Source organism: Salvelinus namaycush, chromosome 15, assembly GCF_016432855.1.
Source record: "Salvelinus namaycush isolate Seneca chromosome 15, SaNama_1.0, whole genome shotgun sequence".
Lineage (NCBI taxonomy): Eukaryota > Metazoa > Chordata > Actinopteri > Salmoniformes > Salmonidae > Salvelinus > Salvelinus namaycush.
The window spans coordinates 32,990,649-33,003,350 of NC_052321.1; the positions used below are offsets into that span (position 1 = coordinate 32,990,649).

The window sequence follows — 12,702 nt, forward strand, 5'->3', positions numbered from 1 at the left end:
CATTTTCAATAGGGCCCACTACTTTCCCTTAATGTTTGTTTTTCCCTAGATGTTTTTTTGGGAACACCATCATTTGGTGGCCTTCACTTTGTTTCTTGGTACTTGTATTTTATTTTCAACATGAGTTCTGACCAATTAAAAGTTGCATAAGAAGCATGTATGTTAAGCCCAGGGGTTTCCTATGATTTGTTTATTTTGTACATAACCATGTATTTGAAAAATACATTTTACAAACTGTAAAGAATGATTTATTATTTTTAACCTCTTCTTTGTACCAGTATATTAAAACCTTTATTTTTCTGTCAAGTTGGTAGAAATGTTAGCACACAGTGTATATACTGAACCAGTGAGTTTCAGCATTAGTCTGAATTGAACCCCATAGAAGAGAATGGAAGCATTCAGAACATTTTAAAATGTTTGTTTGACTTGATTTCATTGTGAAAAAATGTACTTCTTAAAATCGAAGTTGATCTAGGGATTGCTAGATGAAGGTATTACGATTCCCTGAGCAAAGCCATTGTATCTTTATGTAAAATAAGCAGAGCCCTCTTCATTTCTAATAAAAGTTCTTAAATATTTCCCTTGTGCAATACTGGTCATTGACGAGAGACAAATCTGTCTCCAGGGGTTGTCCTGCAGCCACCTCTGCTAAACAGTTTTTTTTTTCTGGATAAATATCTGTATGTTAAACACCGATACGTCCTACACTAGATTCAAACAGTATTCATCTTGTTTTGCCAGGTTGGGAAAAAAACATTTTGCTTGGATTACCTGAGATGCATCAATTTGATTTTAGCCTGCATTTACACAGGCAGTCTAATTCTCATCTTTTTTTCTACTAGTCAGTCTTGACCGATCAGAGCTGATCCTATTGGGCTGCCTGTGTAAATGCTAAGCGGAGTGCCTGGAAGCAGCCCTCAACTGTGGTATATTAGCCATATACCACAAACCCCTGAGGTGCCTTAATTATTTTAAACTTGTTCCCAGCACAAATCAAACAGTAAGGTTGAGTCATACCTATGGTATATTGTCTGATACACAACAAATGCTGTGTAAACTAATCGGCATCCAGAACCCAAACTACCCGGTTTATAAACTTCAACCTCTGGTTATGCATCTCTAGGCCAATGACCTTCAAGTGAGGACAGTTGTCATTGAGCGGTTCCTCGTTATTACCATCTTGGCTGCAGTGACAATCCATTACCAACAGAAGGCAGCGATTAAGTGTTTAGAGGTCAAACAGGACATTATACAATGGGTAATTTAGCAGTATGCCAATGTTTAATGAATGGTGCAGAAACATTTCAGAGAACAAATGGGCATTATCATAGACTAATACCCAGGATTGTCATTACCTTATTCAACAATCCGACTTTGACTATAATAAAAACAAAGGTAGCTACTTTATTTTTATCTCATGTTCTGCCTGGATCGCAAGTCAACATGATCTCATACATCATGATCAGGCTTTTCTGGATAAAAGTGTCCAAGCCGTCATCAGCCCCAGCCTAAGAAGTAGTGGAGGTAGACAAGGACAAGTTTGTGGCTGGTGTTAGCCATCCACTGATTCACATTGAGTTGGGACCCGACTGGATGGGCGATTCCTGGCGTGTAAAGGGCAGAATTTCTCTACCGTGGTCCCATTAAGCCTGCTTTCTGAGCCAGGGCTTCGTTCTGCTGGATGTGGTACTCCTGGAAGCGCATGGAGATGCGCTGGGTCATCTTTAGGTACTTCTGCAGGCAGCTCTCCGAGCAGGTGGACTGAGGTGGAAACAATGACACTATCACATATAATCACACCTCTCCAAATATGGCTGTACAACCGCAAAGGCTTCTACTCTAAAGAAGCTAACCTGGTACAATGTGAAATTTGACAACATTTTGTTGATAAGCAATGATGCCACATTGTGTCCTATTTGACCCATTACTTAACATTGTCCCCAGGCTCGATGGATGAGATTACCCACTACAGAGCCTCGAGTGACGAGACAGGATTTGGAAGTAAGGCCTCGAGACTGCCTACTACTCAGATCTGGCATGCATCAACCAATTGTTGTGTGCCAAGTCATCGACTGCAGTCAGGCACCAGATACAGTATGAAAGTCCCGCCTACTTCCTGGATCATGTTTCAATGGCCTTCAAGATATCGTGGTAATTTAAGATATGTAAAATATTATTTTTTGTGGATTAATTTACTTCTACCCAATGCCTTCTATGATGGTTTACAAAAAAGAAAACAACCATGAAAAGCTTAAGGTAAAAGTAAATTAATCCACAAATACAATTTGACATCTTAAATGGCCAAGTTTTCAAGGATGTGATTATATAATTTAGAATGCCATTCAAAATCAGCTTGGGACATGATCCAGAAAGTTTGGTAACAGCACAAACATCATTCTGTTACCATTCTATTTTATATGCACTCTTCTTCTAGTCAATGTGTTTTTGTACGTCTGAGCAGGGGAACGCGACTAATGTGGTTAGCTGATACATAAAATACCTATCCAGGCGTTATAAGATCTGACATGCGTCAGCAACGTCTGAGCGGAGGAACATCACCTGAGTCTTGAAGACATGAAGGAAATCAACCTACCTCCTCTGACTTTACTTCTCTTGTGGTAAAATCCTTCACACAGTCCATGAAGCAGTTCTCGGTGAGTTTGTTGTAGGTGCCAAGAAATTCTTTAAACTGTGAACACATACATATTAAACAGATAAAAATACACCTTATGGAACAGCGGGGACTGTGAAATGAGAGACCGACACACACGATAACATAATCATTATACACACACACACACCACAGGAGGTTGGTGGCACCTTAATTGGGGAGGACAGGCTCGAGGTAATGGCTGGAGCGGAATAAGTGGAATGGTATCAAATACATCAAAAACATGGTTTTCATGTGTTTAATGCCATCCGCTCTGTTCCAGCCATTATTATGTGCCGTCCTCCCCTAAGCAGCCTCCACTGACACACACGTATACATGGATTTTGTTGTAGATATGTGGTAGTAGTAGCCTTGGCTTCAATACAAAACCTAGGAGGCTGGTATGCCTCACCCCCTTCCATAGACATAAACGTCCCTTTTTCAGGACCCTGTCTTTCAAAGATAATTCGTAAAAATACAAATAACTTCACAGATCTTCATTGTAAAGGGTTTAAACACTGTTCCCCAAGCTTGTTCAATGAACCATAAACAATTAATGAACATGCACCTGTGGAACAGTCGTTAAGACATTAACAGCTTACAGACGGTAGGCAATTAAGGTCACAGTTAAGCAAACTTAGGACACTAGAGAGGCCTTTCTACTGACTCTGAAAAACACCAAAAGAAAAATGCCTGCTCATCTGCGTGAACGTGCCTTAGGCATGCTGCAAGGAGGCATTAGGACTGCATGTGGCCAGGGCAATAAATTGAAATGTCCGTACTGTGAGACGCCTAAGACAGAGCTACAGGGAGACAGGACGGACAGCTGATTGTCCTCGCAGTGGCAGACCACATGTAACAACACCTGCACAGGATCGGTACATCCGAACATCTCACCTGCGGGACAGGTACAGGATGGCAACAACAACTGCCCGAGTTACACCAGGAACGCGCAATCCCTCCATCAGTGCTCATACTGTCCGCAATAGGCTGAGAGAGGCTGTACTGAGGGCTTGTAGGGTTGTTGTAAGGCAGGTCCTCAGCAGACATCACCGGAAACAACATCGCTATAGTCACAAACCCACCGTCGCTAGACAGGACTGGCAAAAAGTGCTCTTTACTTCACGGATTCGCATTTATTGTTGAAGGAATGAGCGTTACACCGAGGCCTGTACTCTGGAGCGGGATCGATTTGGAGGTGGAGGGTCCGTCATGGTCTGGGGGCGGTGTGTCACAGCATCATCGGACTGAGCTTGTTGTCATTGCAGGCAATCTCAACGCTGTGCGTTAAAGGGGAGACATCCTCCTCCCTCATGTGGTACCCTTCCTGCAGGCTCATCCTGACATGACCCTCCAGCATGACAATGCCACCAGCCATACTGCTCGTTCTGTGCGTGGTTTCCTGCAAGACAGGAATGTCAGTGTTCTGCCATGGCCAGTGAAGAGCCCGGATCTCAATCCCATTGAGAACGTCTGGGACCTGTTGGATCGGAGGGTGAGGGCTAGGGCCATTCCCCCCAGAAATGTCCGGGAACTTGCAGGTGCCTTGGTGGAAGAGTGGGGTAACATCTCACAGCAAGAACTGGCAAATCTGGTGCAGTCCATGAGGAGGAGATGCACTGCAGTATTTAATGCAGCTGGTGGCCACACCAGATACTGACTGTTACTTTTGATTTTGATCCCCCCTTTGTTCAGGGAAACATTATTCCATTTCTGTTAGTCACATATCTGTGGAACTTGTTCAGTTTATGTCTCAGTTGTTGAATCTTGTTATGTTCATACAAATATTTACACATGTTAATAAGTTTGCTGAAAATAAACGCAGTTGACAGTGAGGACGTTTCTTTTTTTGCTGAATTTACATGGTAATTATGACCACTTCCGGAGGACGTCCTCCAAACAATCAAAGCTTTTGCAGTATGAACTGAAATGTTGTCCATCCAATCATAGATGTATGGTCAGAGAATGAACCTAGTGTGTTGTATTGGGATTGTGCCAAAGAGCATTATAGGGGTTGTGTTGAGAAGCTTGTTGACATTGTTGGATAGAGATTAAGAGTGAAGAGTGACAGTTGAGCATTTTTGGGACATTATTCAATTCAAATTAGTTTTTTAAATTACAGGAGATGGAGGTATATTATAATTTTTTTCTTGGGTTTAGAACTTAATTTTGTGTGTAAATAAATTGCACTAACTTCAGTAGCTAGCTAGCTACCAGCGCGAGTGTGCAGTTTTCTCCACCCAAATGGTAGAATGGCCAATAATGCCGAAAACGTGGACTTTTTGTTGAAGAACCCGTTTCATTCTCTGGGGTACACGGATAAGGTGCAAATTAAAAGCGAGGGTCGACCTCTGCCTGAGATCAGTTTCATGACTGATGAAAAGGTGAGTGCACTCAATACCAACTGGTATCAAATGTATAGCTGGTTAACAGGGAGCCTACCATCAAGCCGCCTGTAATTGCACGCTACGATGCTTTACATGCTGAACATCTTTTCTGGGTGGTCGAAAACAATTCAGAATGATTTGATAGCTTCCATCGCATCATCCATTAAAAGTTTGATTAGAGAGGTTGACGGAGCACATTTTTTCACGTGAGCTCAAGTAGGCTTGCACTTTCCTCCGGTATTTATTTAGCAAAGATGATAACACATAATCAAAAAATAATAATAATGACAAATGTTGCAGCAGCCTAGGCTACACCCAATCTGACATGCTGTATGGGATAAAAACAAGACTATTTTTCAGTCTGATCAACTGTAGGCTACTATTAAGAGCAGCTGCATACAGTCTATACGCCCTGTCCATCTGGTCAGGGTAAACTAATTGGTAACGTTATGTATTTATAGTCCATTTGTGTGTCAGGAGAAAATGTGAATGTGATCAAATTTGGATTATATTCAAAATTGGGCTGGCTAGGCTGCCTATACGTTTGTAATCCAAAATTATTACCTGGAATGAATCAATCAACATAATAGTGATGGCAGATGTGAGTCATTAAAAAAAAGAAATGTACAAGGCCTACAGTTGCATAGGCCTGCATGATGCAAACATGCATAAAGAAAGCTCAGCCCTGTGAGTTCTATTGTCTGGGTAGAGGAAATCCCCCTCCAAATCTAGTCTAAATATAATTTATTTGAACAAATACAAGGTAGCTGCAGTTTGACAGGGTTTTCATCCCCCCCAGGGCCAGGAGTTTTTTTTCAGGAGTTAAAGCCATGTGACTTGATTATGAAAAACTGGTCCCTTAATAGCCCATATAAAACCTTTTTACAACTGATTAATCAGTCATACCTTATAGGGTCCAGAGTTTTCCTAGTTAGGTTAACATATAAGGAAAAACTCCAGGCCCCAGGGGGTAAAAATTGCCCCACCGCTCTAGGACCTATGGTGCCACCAGTCTGCTAGCAGTTGTCAGATATCATCAGGTATGTGGATAATCAGGGCTTTATTCAGGAACGCTTCTTGGGATACTTTGATGTGTCAAGTGGGCAGGATGCACAGTCCGTGTTTGACTTTATGAATTTTGAGATGTCTGAGTTGAACTTCCTAGAGAAACTCGTCATCTACAATGGCGCAGCTGTAACGGAATGTATCTGCTATTTACAGCTAAGTCCCCTCATGTTCCCTGATTAAGAGGTCATGACTACTCCACTCCACTACCATTGTCAACTTTCTCCTGACATGAACGGAAGCCACAGCGTCTCATGTGCCCGCTCATCCACTGGCATTGAATGTTTCCCATCCAAGCACTGTGAGTACCCCTATCAATTTGCTCTCATTACTGTATGTAGTCAATCACATACACAATCACATTATTACACATCAACGATTTTACTCCTTGCTTGGACTAACTCATTCTTAGCTCTTGTCTAACTGTTTATTGTTTTTTGTCTTCCCAGTAAAATCCTGTCCTGCACTGGTCAAGCCAGTGAACACCTCAACTCATGCCTCATACCCTCATTCAATCACTGCTGTGATCCCTTTCCAACACTGTTTAAGTAGCCCTCTCATCCCCCTTCACCATAATATTGTACTATAAATGTGTTTATTAAATGCTTTAGGTTAAAATAATTAGTCTTTGATGACTTTTGAAACACACTGTGGTCTCCCATCCTAGTAAATGTTTCCAAGTCACCAGCCTCCACTGGGGTGCGAGTATCCTCAATTTGCATACCTGTTTAACCTGGTCCGCTTCTGTTACCTGGATAGCCATGGTGGTTCAAATCGACGAGATTTCTGTTGGATTAAAGTTACACCCATGAATGTAATTGATTGAATGACAGCCCTATCCATTGTTATGTAGCTATGATGTCCGTTCACTAGCTATAACTAGCTAGGCATAGGGAGTACTGAATTACCAAGATAGCTACAGAGTATTCGTTGATTAGCTATATATGACACCTGACCATGCATTCATAACTGACCATATCCATAGCTAGCTATTACACAGTTTAAGCCTTTTTGTGTTAGCTAGCTAGCAAGCTCAATGGACAGCTAACGTTAAAAGCTCCCTAGCTGATTTGGTAAGGTTCACAGGCTAACTATATAGCCTAGTACTGCAGGTCAAGTGAAGCACTTGAAGACATTACATACATTTTGATATCAAGTTGTGTGCACAAAATGCGTGATAAATCACATTTTCTTTAACACAGCAAAGAACTCATTCACCCACCCAGATTCTGAAGGACATGTGACGTTGTGAAAAGGGGACTACAGTGGCTGCGGCACCAACAGTTTCGAGAGGCTTGAAAGGAAGGAATTGGAAATTAAAAATGGTTTTTAAAACAAATATTTCTAGGATAGTATTAAATATTGTATACGTTCGTATGGATATGTATGGAACTCAAAATCGAAAAGTAAATTTTCGAAAATAATAACCGAAATGTCAAATTAGGATGAAGTTTGTGTCACTACATAAACACTCCGGTGTAACACGAGGTAATTAAAAATATTCAGTACCTCATTAGCCTGTTGTTCGCTAGCCCTCCTTTTATCTAATATAAATAATCATCAACAACATACGTTTAATTATTTAATATTTTATTCATATATGTTCTCTTTGGATTAATGTTTCCTCGTCCATGGAGTCCCTATCATGCCCAGCAGATGATGGCGATATTTCTCGCGGAGAGAGAATTGGTCGTTGACCGGAAGTTATTGTTGTCAGCAACAGTTGCTGTGTTTTCATATTTTCCATCGCTAGCTATCAGTTGGGAAGCTATTATGTATCGTTCGATTCTGACCTCGGGTTGCAACGAATTCAGTTAGTTCAAAATTACATAGGTCTAGCTAGCTACTGAGTTTTGTCGCGTTGTGCTTTCAACTTTTTAGAGGTGTTAGCCAGCTAACGTCAGTAGCTAGCTACTGTTAGCATAAAGTCGTCATTAAACAAGCGTGAAGCGGGATATTTAAATGTTCGACTTCCTAAGGAAAATGACGACATTGGTTGTTTATTTATCTATATCAACTCCCACGGTTAGTAACAACTATGTTATGTGTAACGCCTGATCGGGTCTGGTGTTGAGCATACTAGCTATCATACAATATACTCTGATGCAGTGCTCGATACTAGATAATCAACTCAGCGTCAGAGTCGATTAGATATGGATCATACTCTTTTGAGCCGATCAAATGAACTTCTGAACTTTGCAAGGAATATAAACCTTGACGAATCCACTTCAAGTTCTGACGCTGGAGACGTCTTGATTCGTGCAACTAAGATTCACTTTCCTGAGCAGAGCTATGAAGGGCAGAGGGATTTGGGGTCGTTCTCCACCATATCTAATAAAACAGACAATGTAAAGATAACAGTGAAGAAGTTGCGTGATGTTGCCCAGCCCTCTCTTCTTGACGAGCCACCAAAGATCGAAAAGCAAAGACAAGCAAGGAAACAAGACCACAGGCATGTGCCTCCTGCCCTGCAAGCAAACCTGCCATCAGTTTCACCCTCTGGTAGGCTAAGTAAACCCACACTCGTTATAAGGCCAGTGAAAATGTTATATTGTATTGCAGTTGTATATGCCATTGATTTCAGTCTGACCAACATTTTGCTCTTCCCATGTTGTCTTTTCCAGAGGGAACAAAAGCACGCAAAAAGAGTCCCGTAAAAAGAGTCCCACAAAAAGAGACCCAAGTAAGATGTCTTCTAGCTTGTTCTTTTCTGAGAAGTGTGCCTCACAAGTATGTCACCCATACAAATATAATACATTTTAAACTGGTGTCATTTCATTTCCAATTTCAGGTTCCTAGTCTAGATGGAAAAGAAACACCGACCTCTGTTCAACCTAAGGGCAGTGAGGACAAAGGTAAGTGTCCTTGGGCTAAACCTCTGATGTACTGGACAGTATGCTGTCATTGATTATCTACTGGCTACTTCATATACAGTGAGCTCCAAAAGTATTGGGTCAGTGATTTTGTTGTTTTGGCTCTGTACTCCAGCACTTTGGATTTGAAACAGTACAATGACTGAGGTTAAAGTGCAGACTGTCATCTTTAATTTGAGAGTATTTGGAGTTACTTTTATTCAAAATAAGAATAGAATATGTTTCTAAACATTTCTACATTAATGTGGATGCTACTATGATTATTGATAACCCGGAATGAATCGTGAATAATGATGAGTGCGAAAGTTAGAGATATAAATATCAAACCGCCCCCCAAAAATGCTAACCTCCCCTGTTATTGTTATAGTGAGGTTAGCATGTCTTGGGGCTATGATATTTGTGCGTCTAACTTTCACATTAATATTCAGGATTATCTGTAATCACGGTAGCATCCACATTCTATTATGTTATATTCTTGTTTACAATAAAAAATAACTCAAAATACCATTAATTTCTATTGGGCACAAAATAATCTGAAACACAACCAAAACAAAAAGCAAATGCATCCAACAAGTTTGTAGAGTCACAAGCTTGATGTAATAATTGTGTGCTAGGAATATGGGACTTAAATACTAAACTTTTGATTACTTTAATACACATTAATGATTTTTTCAGTACTTTTGGTCCCCTAAAATGGGGGAACAATGTACAAAAAGTGCTGTAATTTCTAAACGGTTCACCCAATATGGATGAAAATACCCTCAAATTTAAGCTGACAGTCTGCACTTTAACCTCATAGTAATTGTATCGTTTCAAATTCAAAATGCTGGACTACAGAGATAAACACCAACAACATTGTCACTGTCCCAATACTTTGGGAGTTCACCCTATGCCATTTTGTATCCTAACCCCACTCTTGGGTTGTCCTATAGACCATGATCTGCTAATATCCCGATATGCTGCTGGTGGCAAAGGGGCAATCTTGGCAGCTCTAAGACAGAGGTAAGCATGGCACAAAGCTGTGGGATCATTTTCACTTTTTACATGCCAGATGTGTTTGTAATGTTTGTCTACATTGCAACACAGTTGTACATCCCAAATCTTTAGGTGTTAGTCATGATGACTCCATTCGATACGGTTTTCCTCAGGTCCCAGACTGTCCCCTTGAGGCGAGAGGTGAAGGTGCAGTTACTGGACCAGGGGCCACCATTGAGCCAGGAGCCCCAGCCTGTTTCTGGCCTCTCAGGGGATAAGGGAGCTGCCTCCACTGCAGCCGGGGTCACAGCTGCTGCCACAGCACCACTCATCAAGGTATTGTTGAAGCAGAGCAGTTGTGTGTTATTTTTTTCTATGTCCTTCTGAGATTATGATGCCATCTGAGAAAGCGTTTGTAAGTACAAACCCCCCAAAGTCTACCTAAAATGCTTAGTGGACTGAATATGGATTCCTAATGGTTTGTTTCTGTCTTTCTTTCTTTTTCCAGGCTCAGAGTGACATGGGGGCGTGTGTTTCCCAGGTGTGGGAGGGGCTACAGAGGCTGCTGGAGTCAGACAGGTACCCAGGCAGGGCTCGGGAGGCCAGAGAGGACAGAGCATCAGAGAGGGTGACCCAGCTGGAGGAGCAGCTCAACACCGTGACCCAGCAGAGACTACAGCACCTGGAGTGGATCCAGAGCCAACAGATGGAGCTGCAGGTACTGTAGGGAAGGAGGAGCACTGAGCCTTCACTTGAGTGCTCCAGATAGTCATATTTTCCTCAATAAGTTGCTGTCATTCTAATCGTTGCATGAAGTTATGTAAAAGTATATTTATGTAGACCCCTAAAGTTTCCTGGCCATGTACCCAAAATATCAATGTTTTGTTCCACGAGCCACTTAGTTATCACTTTTGCCTTATGCCAAGGTGCTCCATAATGCTGGAAAAGGCATTGTTCGTCACCAAACTGTTCCTGGATGGTTGGGAGAAGTTGCTCTCGGAGGATGTGTTGGTACCATTCTTTATTCATGGCTGTGTTCTTAGGCAAAATTTTGAGTGAGCCCACTCCCTTGGCTGAGAAGCAACCCCACACATGAATGGTCTTAGGATGCTTTACTGTTGGCATGACACAGGACTGATGGTAGCGCTCACCTTGTCTTCTCCGGACAAGCTTTTTTCCGGATGCCTCAAACAATCGGAAAGGGTATTCGTCAGAGAAAATGACTTTACCCCAGTCCTCAGCAGTCCAATCCCTGTACCTTTTGCAGAATATCAGTCTGTCCCTGATGTTTTTCCTGGAGAGAAGTGGCTTCTTTGCTGCCCTTCTTGACACCAGGCCATCCTCCAAAAGTCTTCGCCTCACTGTGCGTGCAGATGCACTCACACCTGCCTGCTGCCATTCCTGAGCAAGCTCTGTACTGGTGGTGCCCCGATCCCGCAGCTGAATCAACTTTAGGAGACGGTCCTGGTGCTTGCTGGACTTTTTGGGGCGCCCTGAAGCCTTCTTCACAACAATTGAACCACTCTCCTTGAAGTTCTTGATGATCCAATAAATGGTTGATTTAGGTGCAATCTTACTGGCAGCAATATCCTTGCCTGTGAAGCCCTTTTTGTGCAAAGCAATGATGACGGCATGTGTTTCCTTGCAGGTAACCATGATTGACAGAGGAAGAACAATGATTCCAAGCACCACCCTCCTTTTGAAGCTTCCAGTCTGTTATTCGAACTCAATCAGCATGACAGAGTGATCTCCAGCCTTGTCCTTGTCAACACTCACACCTGTGCTAATGAGAGAATCACTGACATGATGTCAGCTGGTCCTTTTGTGGCAGGGCTGAAATGCAGTGGAAATGTTTTTGCGGGATTCAGTTAATTTGCATGGCAAAGAGGGACTTTGCAATTAATTGCAATTCATCTCATCACTCTTCATAACATTCTGGAGTATATGCAAATTGCCATCATACAAACTGAGGCAGCAGACTTTGTGAAAATTAATATTTGTGTCATTCTCAAAACTTTTGGCCACGATACAGTCCCAGTGTCTGAGTATGTCTGTAGTGTTTCAAGCAGTGTGGTTGTTCAGTGTACTTATTTTTCTATTGCATGTTTCATCACCGCTATACTCAACTCTTTTTACTTTCAGTCATTCAATAATAGTTCTGACCACTTCATCCATGCCCTCTCATCCTCTCAGAACCGTCTCCTGGGCTCTGCTCTGAGTGTAGTGACTGGCCACGCCCCTCTACTCTCACCCTCCATGCTGAACACTGGCCCTGCTGCCACTGTACATCCAGACCCTCGGCTTCCTCAGGACCTTCCCGGTCACGTTCATATTACCCACCTTGATGCTGCAGACTCTTCCCCTGCTGTTCCAGACACAGGTAGGGTGCTACGTTTCCTGAGTCAGTTGCCTCATTGAATCAAATGATGAGAATGGCATTGAGATCTGTCATCAGAAAGTATTCACACCCCTTTTACTTTTTTCACATTTTGTTGTGTTGTAGCCTGAATTGAAAATGTATTAAATGTAGAAGAAAAAAAACTTGTCACTGCCCTACACACAATACCTCATAATATAAAAGTGGATGTATGTTTTTCAAAATTGTAACAAATTAATGACAAATGAAAAGTTTAAATGTCTTGAGTTCAATAAGTGTTCTACCCCTTTTTCTATGGCAAGCCTAAATAAGTTTGAGTAAACATTTTCTTCATGGACTCACTCTGTGTGCAATAATATTGTGACTGCCTCATCT

At 41.9% G+C, this 12,702-nt stretch overlaps 2 protein-coding genes across 3 annotated transcripts in view; one reads left to right on the forward strand and one right to left on the reverse strand.

The window, feature by feature from the left end:
- Positions 1-1,252: 1,252 nt before the first annotated feature.
- timm9 (translocase of inner mitochondrial membrane 9 homolog) lies at positions 1,253-7,383 on the reverse strand. 2 transcript variants are annotated; one of them, XM_039009006.1, is made up of 4 exons: positions 7,325-7,383; positions 6,827-6,888; positions 2,594-2,689; positions 1,253-1,761 (listed from the first exon to the last, which is right to left on the reverse strand). In XM_039009006.1, exons 2-4 carry the CDS (start codon positions 6,863-6,865, stop codon positions 1,630-1,632), a joined length of 267 nt encoding a protein of 88 aa, XP_038864934.1. In that variant the 5' UTR covers positions 6,866-6,888; positions 7,325-7,383; the 3' UTR covers positions 1,253-1,629. The 2 variants fall into 2 exon arrangements, with proteins under 2 accessions (XP_038864934.1, XP_038864935.1); XM_039009007.1 differs by having other exon boundaries at positions 7,246-7,343.
- Positions 7,384-7,662: 279 nt separating this feature from the next.
- The window catches only part of kiaa0586 (KIAA0586 ortholog), a 115,373-nt gene continuing 110,333 nt past the window's right edge, over positions 7,663-12,702 (forward strand). The window contains exons 1-7 of the mRNA XM_039009794.1: positions 7,663-8,604; positions 8,727-8,785; positions 8,894-8,957; positions 9,908-9,977; positions 10,124-10,286; positions 10,459-10,668; positions 12,144-12,330. Of these exons, the coding sequence (XP_038865722.1) occupies positions 8,256-8,604; positions 8,727-8,785; positions 8,894-8,957; positions 9,908-9,977; positions 10,124-10,286; positions 10,459-10,668; positions 12,144-12,330 (1,102 nt within the window). The 5' untranslated portion in view covers positions 7,663-8,255. The remainder of the gene's footprint in view (positions 8,605-8,726; positions 8,786-8,893; positions 8,958-9,907; positions 9,978-10,123; positions 10,287-10,458; positions 10,669-12,143; positions 12,331-12,702) is intronic.